Source organism: Poecilia reticulata, chromosome 7, assembly GCF_904066995.2.
Source record: "Poecilia reticulata chromosome 7, P_reticulata-male-v2, whole genome shotgun sequence".
NCBI classification, from domain to species: domain Eukaryota; kingdom Metazoa; phylum Chordata; class Actinopteri; order Cyprinodontiformes; family Poeciliidae; genus Poecilia; species Poecilia reticulata.
The window spans coordinates 13,215,798-13,231,532 of NC_088836.1; the positions used below are offsets into that span (position 1 = coordinate 13,215,798).

The 15,735-nt window shown below is 40.4% G+C and overlaps 1 protein-coding gene across 6 annotated transcripts in view; it reads right to left on the reverse strand.

The window, feature by feature from the left end:
- Positions 1-5,363: 5,363 nt before the first annotated feature.
- The window catches only part of chl1a (cell adhesion molecule L1-like a), a 70,311-nt gene continuing 59,939 nt past the window's right edge, over positions 5,364-15,735 (reverse strand). For 4 of the 6 annotated variants that reach the window (XM_008413437.3, XM_008413435.3, XM_008413438.3 and 1 more), the window contains 3 exons: positions 11,579-11,713; positions 10,025-10,094; positions 5,364-6,205 (listed from right to left, as the gene is read on the reverse strand). In XM_008413437.3, the coding sequence (XP_008411659.2) occupies positions 5,998-6,205; positions 10,025-10,094; positions 11,579-11,713 (413 nt within the window). In that variant the 3' untranslated portion in view covers positions 5,364-5,997. Of the gene's footprint in view, positions 6,206-9,808; positions 9,879-10,024; positions 10,095-11,578; positions 11,714-15,735 lie in introns of all 6 variants that reach the window. The other 2 variants (XM_008413440.3, XM_017305983.2) reach the window with 2 other exon arrangements.

Sequence of the window (15,735 nt, forward strand, 5' to 3'; positions counted from 1 at the left end):
TACTAATAAAATCTAATTTCGAGTGAACACAAAACAGTGAAATATATACATAAAAAGAAAACCAAAAAAAAAAAAACATGTTTGTAGAGGAAAGAAAAAGCAAAACTATTCCGATCAACTCTGTGAGCAGGTGGAGCATTTAAACAGTTTCTCCCGGAACCGTGCAAAGTTAGGCGTGCCATTTGCCGCGCGGTGACGAGTTTGATCAAACACTTGCGTACGGACTGTGCTTGGTGCCAAGATGTTGCTTTGACAGCTCTGAGCTAAGTAACGAAGGTGAGAATAATTTTCCACCCACGCAGCACTTACGAGTCCCTTATCTAATTGTGCAGCAGTAGTCTTAGATGAAATCTTTTGTTGGATCGAGCCCAGAACGTGTTGACCTTAAAAAATAACACAAAAGCGCCTCCCTTTAATGAAATGCACACCCCGAATAGTCTCATATCATCATTTATCAAGCTCTTTAGGGTTGCTCTAAGTATTTATCATTAGCTTAACCAAAGCAACCGGCGACTCTTCTTTATCTGCACCTGCTGTCCACTCACCTACCGGCAGAGCGTGCAGTCTTGTGCAGATATCTCTGCCAAAGGAGACCTCTGTTCAGTGGCACAGCCATGCTGACTTGGTAATCATATTACAGATGCACGTCTCATTAGTTTCTGTCACGGCTGAATGTCCCTGCTTCCTCCTGCTCAAGCACACACACAAACACACACACGCACACACAAAAAGCGGCACACACACACACGCACACAAACATTCACTCAGTCTCTGGCTGGCATTTAAGAGTGTCTGGGCTTGCATCTAAAACAGTTTACTGGGGGAAATAATAGCCCTCTAAAAGGATTCTCTGTATGCAGAATCATTCTATTCTATTTGAACTCTGGTGAGACAAATTCAATTTCGGCAGAGGGGGAGTGTTGCACCATGTCGAGATGAAAAGAGAATGAGCAGGAACGGGAAACGAACACAAACTGAATGGGATATTTTTTTTTTTTCTTCCAGGTGTGAAGACAGCTTTTGCTGGAGAAATGTTTCATTTTGCTTTTTATTTTTTTTATTTTTTAAAGATGGAATCAATATGTGTTGGGAAATTTGAATCTGAATATGTATTTGTGACAGTTTCAGGAATAGGGATGTTTTTGGGGGGAAGGGGCTGCAAAACGATACAATTATCTCCATTTTTTAAAAACACAACATCCTGCCAGTGAATGAAAGTTTTGTTTTCTCTCCCCCCAGAAACAGAGACAGTGAAAAAAAAGAAAAAAAAAAGAAAAGTGTTTTCTATCAATATTTCAATTAGCAGATAACGTGAGGATCTCACCGGAAGACGCACTTCTTAAATCTATTAAAACAAACATCTCACAGGACGAATCTTATAACATTTCTACCTCGAGGTGATTTATAACATCGACTCCATACAAATATTGTCTGTAAATATTGTCACGCACAATGTAGACAACAGACAGGCCAAAACCTTTAAGGATAAACACGTCATACAATATATTTAGTTAGAGTTTGTTTGTCAGATTATCAGATCCAGTTCAACAAATCGGTGTCGCATTACGTTAGACTTTGTGTTCATCATGTAATGTAATTATTATTTGTTTGGTCCTTCCTGGTTTGTGTTATTTCCACTTCCTGTTTTCTCCCCCCCGCATCCCCTGTTTCTGACATCCCCCTCCCTGCTGTGAGGCTTGTGTTTGAATTGAGTTATGTTTTGTTTGTGTGCCGTTCTCTGGTTTCTGGTCTCTGTGTGTTTCTGTTCTTTGATTTATTTTGTGAGTTTTTCTCTCTGTCTCTGTTCCCTGATCTCTTCACCCAGATGCTCCCACTTCAGTGGGAGACTAATTAACCAGATTGCTTCTCCTCCTGCCCCTGTATTTTTGGAATTGTCTCATGATTTTGACTTTTCTTTTTTTTTCTGTTTTCCTTTCTATTTCTAGTGTTTGACATTACACAGAAGTTTGTTCTTCCTTAATCTAGGAACATATGAATGAATAAGCGTGGGCTCCTCCCTCAATGAAAGAGTAATGCTTTATGTAACTGTGGGCAAATTGTATCAGCTAGAGAGATGCTGTTTGCTTCTTTTGATGAAGATATTTTTGTGGGAGTTTTTTTAATCTTTCGCAACTACTTTTGGCATTAAAAGCACATTCTTTTTTTTTTTTGACAGGTTTGGATATATTTAACACCTGGAAATACTTTTCTGAAAATACGTCCTGGTGTTTTGCAGCAATAGCAAGATAGGTGTAACTCACCGCCAATGTTTTTCTAAACAAAATTACCCCAGAGGATAAGATAAATGCAGTGTTCTTGTCATATTCATTTCTACAGTGTAAAATGGATTTTAAGAAAAGTAAGCACTTGAATGTCAGGGTCATAAGTTGCTTTTTACAGCTGCTGAAATTCTCCCTTTTTCACCTGCTCCTCACCCCTTTTTATCCCAGCGAGACATTTGCAGACTAGTCAAACGCTGAAATATTTAAAAAGCTAAATGAGACAATCTTTGTTTATCTCAGGTTCGTCAGCGAACCGCTGCTTAAAAGCAAGACTTTGAGACGGCGAAGGAGGAGAGGGATTTCCCAAAGAGCATATACCTCCAGACACACCTGTCACAATTCCCCTCTCTGTGAACCCGAGGAGGTTTAATATTGATGAGCTCTTCATGGCCAAAGTAGTTACCATCCACCTCTCTGGGGTGGAAACGCAGCGTGTGGCACCCTGAGAAAACCCCAGACCTCCCTCGGCGCGTCTGCACAGCGTCCTGCCCTCGTAGCCTCGGCGCCTTTAAAAATTCATCCGGAGCCGACGCGAGCTCCCAGCGTGTGCGAGCATGTTATCGATTTCCTCCCACCAGGCAATTTCCAGGGCACTCGGCCTAAATATCAGCTCCAATCACATCGAATGGAAGGGATTGATTGCGCTCAGATTTAAGCTGTGTTTTTGTTGCGCCGTCCGGCTCGACGACATGAGCAGAAGAAGCGCAGCAAGCAGGGAGCGATCTGCTGGACACGGCTAATGGCCTGGTGATTGCTCTGAAAGCTGACCTCCAAAACAGTCAACTTTACACGTCCTCACAATAGATGCAATTGAGAGAAATAGAGGGGGGACATGGTGAGTGAGGGGGGATTAATCACGTTGCTTAGAGGATTTAGCATTGTCAAGAGAAAGCAACTTTAAACGGGATGAGGGCTTAATCCCTGACGACACAGGGATCATCTCTTTAAATGACCTTTATGTTGCCACGAGGCCCTACGAGCTTTTAGTGTCTCTATAGCTTGTTGACTTATAGCAAGAGTGTCAATCGGGTGATGGGTGAGCTAAACAGCTGTTTGAAAGGAAACTAAAAGAGGCTGTGATGTGTTTTTAGGATATTAACAAAGATTCAGGGGAAAGAAAAGCTGCAAAACTTCATTCTGGCAACTTGAAACTCAGGAGCAAAATCCATCATTCTAGTTGTGCTGCTGTTTGTAAAGCCGATGAGAGTTTAGCCGCACATATGGTCAAAAAATGAATGCATTGTTTTGTTCTCCAAATGTGTGTGTGTTTATCAAATACTGCAAACGCTTTTAAAAACTTAGTATGAATAGGTGTGTTCTACATTTTGATGAGTTATATTTGCTACTGATACTGCTATGAATATGAAAATAATTTTGCATAAAATAATGTCGTAATAGAGATGTAAATATTTTAGGCACAAGTGACAATTGTCAGTTTTTTTATTTTAACTTCTGATGTCCAAAAAATTGTTGTATTTGTACAACATAGACATATTCCCCATCTCCGCTGAAGAAAAGCCTTCCCTTAGCATGATGGTGCCACCACTGAGTTTCACAGTGGGAGTCTGTTCAGTGTGATAGTTTTTCTCCTCACACATTTCATTTTGCACGTTGGCCAAAAAGTTCAATTTTGATCTCATTTGCCCTTATTTCCTAATGTGTGATTTTTGCCTCACCGAATAAACGCACTCAAAATGAAGAACAGATGAAATTATTTTGAGGCTTTTCAAGCATCATTTCCAGGAGGGCACTGTAAATGCAATTTGGTTTTTTAAGTATGTCTGGCATGCGCTTCTAAAAGCCAAGTAGCCTCTTTCGGAAATATCAAAATAATTTGATGTGATTTACTTAAAAGCTGTCTTGAACTTCTTAACAGTCCTTGAAATTTAAAGAGTTATCTGGTGAATCCAGACGACACATGAATGAGCCTCTCACCAGTGAAGCGTTGCAGCTGGAACCACTGGTGTCCTTTTAGTGATTTCCTTTTTTCGTGTGTTTAATTCAATCTTATGAATGGCCTCAATGTGGTTTGAATTATACGCCACATCTTAACATCAAACGTTAAAGCAGAGATGCAAGACAAAATTTGTAACCGGATCATTATATTGTGTAGGAGCATTTTTCTTTTTTTGTCCATAATTTGCTTCATTTGTTTGACACAGGTTGGTAGAGAAGGATATTTTTGATCACAATATGTGAAAAGAGCTTTGAACATGAACCTGAGCACTCTGAATATGTGAACAAGAGGCAATTTGAAAAGAAATCCATTAAATAGCGAAGAGATAAAGCACAGTATCTGATTCATCCTGCCACACTCTGCACAGTAAAGTCAGAGAAACAGAATCCTTCCCATGCAGAAGGATTCTAAATAGGATTGTGAAAAACTGCTGCAAAAATCACAGTTGCTAAGGTAAAAAAATAAATAAAAATAAAGTCAAAGTCTTGTTCATCATTTAAATTTGACAAGTTCCCTGAACGTTTCATTTAACTGCACTTGAATTCAGTCGGTTTTGGGACGTACAACTTGCTGAAGTATAGTGTGTGGATCAAAATCTGGAGGAAATGGCATTTAATTGACTTTGAAAGCAGTTTGGCTCCAGACAGACCAAACCACTGAGTATTAACATTTTTATGCGCAACCATGACTCTTCAGTGAGTGGCAGTTGTTTTGACAGGAATAGCTCGTAAATGCCTGCCTAGTCGAACCAAAAAAGTTATTTGAACAAAAAGAAGTTGCTCAAAGAGCCACTTATTGCAACCAGCTAAGCTGTTCGGCATACAATGTGTGAATGGTCAGGTGGAATTTCAAAGCAGGTGGTCAAAGCTACACAGACTAAAGTAAGCTCAATTCAACCAAACCTGGACAATAAGAGATTTATAAAACAATTTCATCAGTCAGTATGATCCCCAAAATTTTGAGGAACATTTCTGAAACTTTGTTGAATATAAGTAAATATCAATTAAGTTCAGATTAGGTACAACCTTCAGCAAGAAATGTGTACTCAATAAAGTGGCTGGTATATATCTATGTTTCTTCTTTCTTGTCACAAGCTGATATAATGAAATTGAAAACAAATATGCTTTTGATACTTGTAGAAATAACTTTATTTTTGAGTTCACATTTTCTTCATATTTCTGTTTCCCGTCTGTTGAAAATGCATAATATTTGGACAGTAGAAAATTGCACATCGTGCATATTAAAAATCAAATTTCAAACGTTCAGAAAGGACAAATAAAAGGAATGAAAAGGAAGGGAAAGAAAAGCATTTGTGGCAATACAAGAACGCATTCTGTATAAAAATACAAAAATGTTATTTTTATTTCAATTTTTTTTACTTTACTGAAAACCTTTTATGACCCTTCTTTTTCCAAGACAGTATAAAGTTGTAAAAAAATGTGCTTAATATATGCTGGTTGTTATAAAAGCAATATTGTAAATGTCAAAATTAATCAACTCTAATATAATATAGCTAATTTTTTCCCTTTTACAATATGTACAGAGCCGTATGAGACATCACACCTACGTTATTTACACCAGAAATATCCACTTTCTTTAAAACAAAACATGAACAAAAACACTCCCAACAGTAAATCAGTTAATACCTGAGTATAATTTATTCTACCATGTCAGACTAGGTTTAAAGTAGTACAAACAGAAATGAAAATGTTTTCGTCACAGGAATCGACGGAGGCCGTTTGATGGTGGATCCTGGCTTTACGCAGTGGCGGTGCTGGGCCCGCTGGGCTCACTGATGGAATCCCGGTACCTGGGTCCGGAATATTCTCCGATAAATGAGCCATCCTCGCTGAATTCTCCGTCTCCATCGGCGTAATCGACCAAGCTGTCTCTGCTGATGCTGTCCTCAACCTTGTCGTCTGCGGCACCCAGGATAGGTTTCTTCAGTTGTTTTTCGTCGCTGCCGCTGTCATGGGTAACAAAAGAAGGCGGGTCGGGGTCAGTATCACATTGAAAATCTCAAATCAAGCGTTCAATGAAAAAAAAAAAAAAATCTCCTGTTTTTGACATAATCTTAGGCACTCTTCTCATATAATGGCGTCTTTGGTAAAAATTTGAAAAACAAAAGTTCTTAGAATAAATTGATCTTTTATGGCAGTAGTATAATCTCACATTGTACAATGTATTTAAATGTAAATGGATTTAAATTAAAATTGCACAGTGGGAAAAATAATGGCGAAGAAACCTGTATAATAAGTGGCATCACTAACAGCTCCACCAAAAGGAAAAAAAAAAATAGAAAAGAAAAAGCTAACAAAGGAAATGTCAGCAGTGGTGTCAACCTGTTTATCAATGACGATTTCGGTTAAAAACTTTTAACGCGCTGAATAAATGTACTCAAATTAAAGGTTGAATAAGAAAATGATTCAACGTGAGCCTGTGCCACAGAAAACTTATGCTAAGACTTTTCACACATCTCTACCAGGGGTTCCATTAAAGAGGGAAACTAGTCGGAGAAACCCGAGAAAACATTTTGCATTAGCAGCACTGAATGCGAAGCCACACCATCCCACTAACGAACAACAAAATACAGTATATAACTACATGCAGAAGGCAGAGGAAGACGCACAGCAGGAAGGAAAGCACGCGGGGGGCAGGGAGGGCTTTCTACAATCACTTCACTAATTGCTAATTGCCAAAGCTCCAAGACCAAAGGCAATTTCAAATCTCTTTAGAGTCAGCGATGGAAATTGCCAGACTGCAGTGAGAAAGATGCCAAGTGGAAGGTTTGTGTCTGGTGGCGGAGGAGAAGACGACTGAGTTTGTGGAGGGCAGAAGGGGAGGAGGGGAAGTGGTGAGTATGCAATCCCAGACAAACAGCCTGTCATTCCTGGTATTCCCGGGGGCTCACGCGCGAACCGAGGAGATTAGATGCTGATTTAACGCATGGCGAGTGGCCGACTCGCAGGTGTCTGTCTTTAAAACGCAGGGTCACCTCAAAACTCCGACATTCTTCCTTCTTTGCCTAAACTATCAATTTTAGTAACACCTCTCTTCCACTTTGATTTTCTATTCACAACACAAAGCCCTGACGCTCACAAAAACTCTGGCGTTTTGTACATGATAGTGCTTACTGAAGCATATTGCGGCTGACACCTGAGTCGAAGAGAAGCACAAGATTGCGAGCGGGGGATTCAAGCACAAGAGCCGAGCCCGAGACAAAGATTATACTTTGAGTCTCCTTCACTGGGACTTTTAATAACCAATCTTATCTCGGCCACTTTGCCAAGCCGTTTATGATGCAAGCCACATAAGGTCCACATTACAACCTTCTTTTTCCCAGGCTTTTTCCTTATCAAACCTTCTTTCTCTGACGTCTCCAGAGCGCCGAAGATAAGTGGCTGTTATCTAAGAGCGGAGAAATGCCACTGCCGCCGCCGCCCGCCCACAGTGACTTTGAATACTGCGATAAAATGGGGCTGAGAGCAGTTGAGCCCCAGCTTACTCAGAGCCTCTATTTGGTGTATCCTGCTCCTGTTTCAGTACAAAAGTTGTTTCACAAACAGCAAAAAAGGGAGGCACCAGATTAACATCGCCAGACATAAAGTAATCCTTTATCGACCCATTTTAGATCCATGGAGACGTTCAGATGCATTTTCTTTGTCTCGCATTTAAATTTTTTTTGATTAAAGTTGTACATAGAAAGCATTAAGAAAATCATTTCTGCGCATGTACTACTATTTTTCCCCCTCCCCCTAATTGTACATTAAGTAGAAAAATATTTACTCAAAGGTGAGGGTAAAAAAACCCCAACAATATTATAATTGTTTTATAATATAAAACAACCTGGCGCAACCATGACACCTGCTGTTCTCGCAGAGGACTGAGGGGGAGAAAGGCGTAGATGGCGGTCTCAAAAGAGAAAGCATCAGAAGCATAATTACCACTTGTCAGCTCCCCAGACACATGGGATACCAGTGGGTGGTCTATTGCCTTCAGAGATTCAAAGGGCATAAGAGAGCCCTGAAACCAGCTCTGAAGGCAGCCAAACAACATCACAGCAAAGCTAAGGGCACTCTGGGGGGACGGGACTGCAAGCAGCCTCATGAAACCAACCATGAGGAGCATTCTAAGCAGTTTGTTGGAGGCAAAACATCTGCACACGGTCACTCACAAATGCTGTGGCTTCTTCGTTTTCGTGCACTGTCACACTTTGAGAGACGCTTCTTCGAACACAAAGTATTGATATGAAACCTTTTCACATTTTGTCACGTTGCCACCGCAAATTTCGATTTATTTGGATTTTGTGTCATAGGGCAACATAACATGAGATGAACAGTTTTAAAAATCTTTTTCAAATAAGAAATTGCACAGTGTGATGACCAGCTGTGTTGAGTGATATTCACTGGAACGAATCAAAAGTTATCTACTTGGTAAAAATGTTTCATCTTTGTGTAAATACAAAAAATTGCCTGAAGTACAAACCTCGACTATTGTCAGTATTGTTTTTGTATGTAAAATACCTTATTAATGCAAGTTTAGTTACACTATGAAAGTGTTATCTTATTTCAATATGTATTTATTTACAAAGGCACTAGGTATTTTATGCACTTTATTGATTTTGAATCAGGTAAATTTAGTCATATCTATTCTCATCCAATTCTCGTGAATGTTATTGTGAACAACAAGAGCGTGAGCTAAAAAAACCCCCAAAACAAAACAAAAACCCAAAACCATCAGTCAAAATCATATTAGCGTTTCATGACATCTGGGTTTTGAGCACAATGGAAAAGTGATTAAGAAGTCTGACTCATTTCAGATGATTCTCCAGAAGTTCCTGGTATTAATTTGCTCTGGTTCCAATCAGGATTTGCAGGTGCACATGCTAATTTGCACTCAGGGGGTTCTGAGAGTTGAAGCAAACTCGCTTTTATTAGAAACACATTTGCAGACCACAGAATTTGGTTTGCAAATCTATCGCTTCTAACTGAGAGCCAAAACTCATCAGCAAAATAAGAAATAGACAGATTTTACCCATTAAAACAATAATTCATGTCACACGACGGCAGATTAAATGTGATACACCAAGAGTTTTGACCAACTGTGTTTTTCTCTGGAAGTGAGACAGTTTTCATATTCTCTAATAGAAATGTGGAGTTATTACCTTTTTTTTTTATATCTTCTGATCAAACAGATCTGGTTTCCAATGTTTGAATTATGCTGTAACTAAGAACCTCAATAAATATATCTTGAAATAAATGCCAAATACACACACACGCACACCCCTACACACACACACACACACGCACACACACACACGCACGCACACACACACACACACACACACACACGCACGCACGCACGCACGCACGCACACATAAGCGCACATACTAACATTAAAATACATGCGTAACACGGGTCACAAGGTCTGAAAAGCATGAACATGCACACAATGAACATGCACACAACCCAAATCTAACTACAGAGTGAAAACACATAATTCCAGCTAAAAGGGAACAAAGCTTAAGCTGAGGGTTATCCACTACTCTTAAGCACACTTTGTGATTACCTAGCCCATTAAATGATGAGTGCACTGGCTTTCAGCTTGATCCTGGTAAACGTCATGAGTGCGAGGTTTGCTTTTAGGACGGGAAGGGGAAAAGAGCATATCTGTAATTTGTGAGTACTTCTTCATCCTATTCACATTTGAGGTTATCTAAAGCTGCCAACTGTTGCCAGAACATAAAGTAATGCCAATGAGATTAGCCAACTTCACACAGCTCACCTGTATTCATAGGCGTCGTCATTCATTGCCTGTGACTCCGCATCAGGAAAGAGGTCTTCTTTCTCTTTTACTGAAAGAGGGAAGGAAAACAGACAGTTGCTGTTTCACTTTTATAATTGGAGTGAATGATGTTCATAATTAGCACTACACACATACAAGATACTCTAAAATGTATGCAGAACATTGTGCTAAGAGAAACAAAATAAATGTGGTACTTGGAGTTACACTTGGAGTTAGACCAGACATGTCTTTAACTGTTCAAAGATCTATTGACACGTGTCCACATTACATCAAGTGAACATGTAGAGCATCTTTTTAGCGTGTGTGCACCAAGTGCTGCCTGCCCCTTGTGTAAACACCCTCTGAAAATAACAGCTGCTTTTGAGGCAGACAAAAAAAGGGATTTTTGTGAAAAGAGCTAGATGGACAAAGGGGCAATTCAACAAAGCTGATGAAATATTCAGTGCTTCTTGTCAAACACTACTTCAGGCAAAGAAGCATAGTAGCGATAGTGGGGAAGAAGTAGGGAACGAAGGTCAGAATGGAAAAGAGACAGTTTACAGGGACAAAACGCTGTGAGATGGAAACCAGCTTTGATACAGAGCAGGAAGAAGGGTACAAGGAAAGAGCCACAGAAGATTACATAGGTGAGGGGAGGGGAGCAGGGGAACAAAGACTGCTCATTCTCACTTCCCACGCTGGACACAAAATGCAATCATTTTTGTCAAGCAGAACTAACAAGGATCGTGCAAACTTCCAGTGTTCAATTTATAAGTAAACTACAGCAGATGCATGTGGATGATCCTGGGCTTGGAACTGCTGGGACAAAGGGTGACGCACCAACAGTGCCTTGTAAAAGTACTAAAATCTCTTGATTTTTTATTTATTAAATTTTTTCACCTAACAACTACAAACGTCTGAATATTTTTGTGTTATTTACTACAACTCAATAATTGTTGAGTGGAGGAAAATGGCATGTGTTTTAAATGTTTTAATAATAAAATCAGAAAAGTGTAATTTTTTTAAGTCTTGCCACATACTCTGAACTAGAGTATGGCTATAATTTATTTCCTAACCCCGCTTTAAATTTCTTCATCACTTTACAGAACATATTGTGATTGATTAGCTCACTTCTTAAGGCAACTGGTTGACCTATAAACAAATAAAAGGAACTGAATACCGACCAATGCCACACCTTTGAAATGTCTTTTTTCTTTTTTTTTTTAAGTATTTTGAAAACAATTACATTTTTTTTTCTATTTCATAATTTTGGAAGTTTGTGGTAGTAAAGTGACAAAAAGTAAAAAAAAAAACAACAAAAAAACAAAAACACCTTCAATGGGGCATTAATACTTTTACAAGGCACTGAATAGCAAGCATTTCCAAACAGGGCTGAGGAAGGACTGAACAACTCCCGAAAGCAGACTGGAAAGTCTTTCTGCAGAATTTTTCATTTACTTTCCTGAGCAAAATGACGAGGGGATCCTTTTCTGATCAAGGCTAACTGACCTTTTCCCAAGGAGAGGGTGTCTTGTATCCAGCATGGCTGCATACCTGCATATTTGCCACCCTTGGTTTTCATCACAAAGCACACGATCACTGCCAGAAGTGTGAGTAATGCCGCCGCACACAGAGTCCCGATGAACCAGCGCTGAGTTGAATTGCTGGCTTCCGTTCCGACTTTTTCTGCTAGCAAGAAGAGCAAAGAGATACAGAGATCAACAATACTTCGATCACACTGACTTGTCTGAATAATTCTCAGACAACCTTGTCTTTAAGCGTAAGCAGGGCTCACTTGGGTTTGTGAGGATACTTTCACACTGCATGAAACTCACATTCCCTTCCTCTATATTATGCTGTCACTTCTGATAGAATATTAAACAGGAAAAAAGGCAAAACAAACACGTATGCCTGAACAAAATCAGCCACTGCATTACGTTCAATGGAGTCAATGAGCCGCAGAGTGAGTCTGTCATTTAAGTGCAGAAAGCATCTGATCTACTGACAATCCATCCATCCATCCATCCATTTTCTTCCGCTTATCCGGGGTCGGGTCGCGGGGGCAGCAGCTTCAGAAGGGAGGCCCAGACTTCCCTCTCCCCAGCCACTTCTTCCAGCTCCTCCGGGGGGAATCCCAAGGCGTTCCCAGGCCAGCCGAGAGACGTAATCCCTCCAGCGTGTCCTGGGTCTTCCCCGAGGCCTCCTCCCGGTGGGACGTGCCCGGAACACCTCACCAGGGAGGCGTCCAGGAAGCATCCTTACCAGATGCCCGAGCCACCTCAACTGGCTCCTCTCGACGTGGAGGAGCAGCGGCTCTACTCTGAGTCCCTCCCGGATGACCGAGCTTCTCACCCTATCTCTAAGGGAGAGCCCAGCCACCCTGCGGAGGAAACCCATTTCAGCCGCTTGTACCCGTGATCTCGTTCTTTCGGTCATGACCCAAAGCTCATGACCATAGATGAGGGTGGGAACGTAGATCGACCTGTAAATCGAGAGCTTCGCTTTTTGGCTCAGCTCTTCACCACGACGGACCGGTACAGCGCCCGCTTCACAGTAGACGCAGCCCCAATCCGCCTGTCGATCTCCCGTTCCCTTCTTCCCTCATTCGTGAACAAGATCCCCAGATACTTAAACTCCTCCACTTGAGGCAGGATGACCCCCCTGACCCGGAGAAGGCACTCTACCCTTTTCCGGCTCAAGACCATGGCCTCGGATTTGGAGGCACTGAGCCTCATCCCGGGCGCTGCACACTCGGCTCTACTGACAACTTGTTTTTAACTAAACAGTTCATACAGCTGCAAAATACTCCTCTTTAATCTGCCTGTGATTATTTATGAATCTTCCACCAACCCACCGATACCCTATGGACATGTGAGCTTTCATAAATGAAGCAGCGATGACAGAACCATGGGAATTATGGAGTGAAATGCAACTAGGGAAATGGTGACCACTAGGCATAAAATATACTAAATGTCAGATATCTTCCTCTCTATAGAAGAAAAAATAAACTCAGGCATGTGACATGAAAAATTATAACTCTACTGTGTTTTTTATAACAAGCAGCAACCTGGAAGCTGAGCACCGCTAACTATAACAGCCTAGTGATTTCTTATATGCAAATAACAAGAATTGATAGGTTTCAGATTGCAGACGACATCCCAGTGTGTTTTCACCTTAAATGGAGAGTAAAATTTTTTTTTAAAGATATTTTGTTGAAACATTACAAGTGAAAAATCTCTTAACTCTTAGCAGAAATACAGATTAATTGATCAGGGGCTTAGGCTAAATGCTATAGCAGCTCAAAGACCAAAGCAGACTACTGATAGCGTGAAGCAATCAATATTTCAGGAAGATAATATTATAAACTACCGTCATGTTTGAATTAGATAGGTAATACTATCTAATTCAGGAAGGAGGTGGTCGAATCTTTCTGTTTTAACTTGTAGAAAGTATTTTGTGTAATCTATACATGCTGAGAAAAAAAAACATTCACTCCTTTGATTTGCAGCCCAGTCTCAATTTGAAATGTTTTATGAAAGAGGCTAATAACGCTTCTTTGTATTCCCGCCCTCACCTTTGTCACTTGTTTGGTTAATGCCTTCTTGGGTGGAAGTCTTTGTCAACAATCACTCCGCCTTATTTTGAATATGTCTAAACACATTTGGAAATAGCTATGGAAAGGAGTAAAGTCGAAACATATACATATATTTAGTTGCTAAGTATACCTACATATGATATGCCATAAGCCTCCTATCAATGTTTACCAAAGGCTGGGACAGGAAAAGTAGCTTACAGTTATTCACGTAAGCCAAATAAAGCTGCGAGTCGCCCTGCTTCTCTCGAGCAGACCAGCTGATTTTGGCAAAGGTGTCACTCACAGAAGAGCTTATGTTGAACAGCGCCGAAACTGATAAAGCAGAGAAGAAACAGGAGGAGGAATGGAAACGAGACAGGCGCAGAGAAAAAGAGAGAGATGGCAGGAAAAGAGGATTAGCGCAGGAAAACAGGATCCCCCATCGCTTGAAACCAGCGCATCTCGCAGAAACCCTTCAAGAAGGCAGTTCAAAAGCTAAGTCTGGCCCTCAAACGTAATTGAGAAAAGATGGATTTACACTCATGAAGAGCAGATTTACAGATCAGAAGAGTGCATCGCATCTGGTCTTCACCCCGCATTAAGCAAAACCGACATTTCCTGACACGGCTCACCAAGGACAAGATATGAGAACGGGTGGAAATTACTCTGTGTCTATCAAAAGTGTGATCATATGAACATCGGTGGGAGAGCGCAAGTTTTCTGACTATCAGAAAGCGAATAAAATTGTTCACAGTAGATCGCTGCAATGAAAGTGAAGCCTCAAATGTCTGCTGCAATACTGCCAGGCAGCACACTCAACGAGGGAGCACTAGAAACTATATTAAGTCAGAGTGGTTAGAACAAGTGGGACACCTGTGTTAAGTCGAGCTTTTAGGCAGCAGCTATAGCGAAGTCTGATCAGTAAATCAGGATCTCTTATATTAAGTCACAGCTATATCTGTTGGTCCCTAACCTTTCTGTTGCTTTTTTTTCTGAACAGTTAGAAACAGGAGTTCATCTCTGAGATTTTATTAGTACAGCCTTAAAGGACAAGCTATTGCTCAGGCTATGACCGGCTCTACTCTACAAGAACAGCACGCCTACAACCTGGTCTGTCTCTATACCAGCATATGTCTATGTGGACTAGCTACAGCAGCTGCAGGCAGTGGTACATACTGTTCAGAACAGCAACTACAGCTGGAGAAAAGGAAAAATCTTAAGGGGAAAAAAAAGGAGAAAAAATAAAAAGAAATACAGCAGAATACAACAGAAAGCTGGCTTCAAGGTTTTCAGAGCAGGCTGGCTCAGCCACACAGTCTGACACAGCTGTAGGAACAAAGCAGTCTTACAAACACCAGCAGGAGCAATCTCTGTTTTAGTGATTTGTGGGAAGACAGACTTAACGTGGAAATTAATAGACAATAGCAACTCAAATCAAAATAAAATAAAATGGTGATGCTAATTATTAAGAAGTTTCTTGAAAATGTAAGCAAGCTTTCATTTTAACCTCTCAATAAAACTGCATTCATTTAGCTTTTTAATGAGATTAGTGATATCTTTGATTCTTTTCAAGATTCTAGCTTTTATCCAAAAGTCCATCAACTGTGGAGGACCTTTCTTGTTTGGTTGACAAAATACTTTATCTTTCATAGAACGTAATGCTTATTACAAGATCTAAGTCATCAGATAATTATAGACAGTTTTCATATTCAAACATCAGCCTTAGCATGCAAAGTTTGGCTTTAACTGGCCTTTTTTAAAAAGTCCTGTGACATCACGGTGCAACTTAAATTACTTTGCACTAGTAATCTGTGTTTTATTTTTACTTTTGTGTGTGTGTGTGTGTGTGTGTGCGAGCGTGCATGTGTGTGTGTGTCTGTGTGCGTGCGCGCGTGTGTGTGTGTGTGTGCAGCATTGCTTTTGTTGCACACACCAGGTTGCAAAGAAGCAAAAGCATTACTATTTACAGTTTAGCCCAAAAGCTACTAAAAATATTTTTTCTTTGATCAAGAAGTTTGTTTCTGAACGAAAACAAGCTTGGAATCTCTCTACAGGCATAAAACATATTTAAAGATCTTAGAGCAGTTGAACCGTTCTTTCAATTGCTGGTCAGCTTTATTGCATGTTTCCCCTGGTA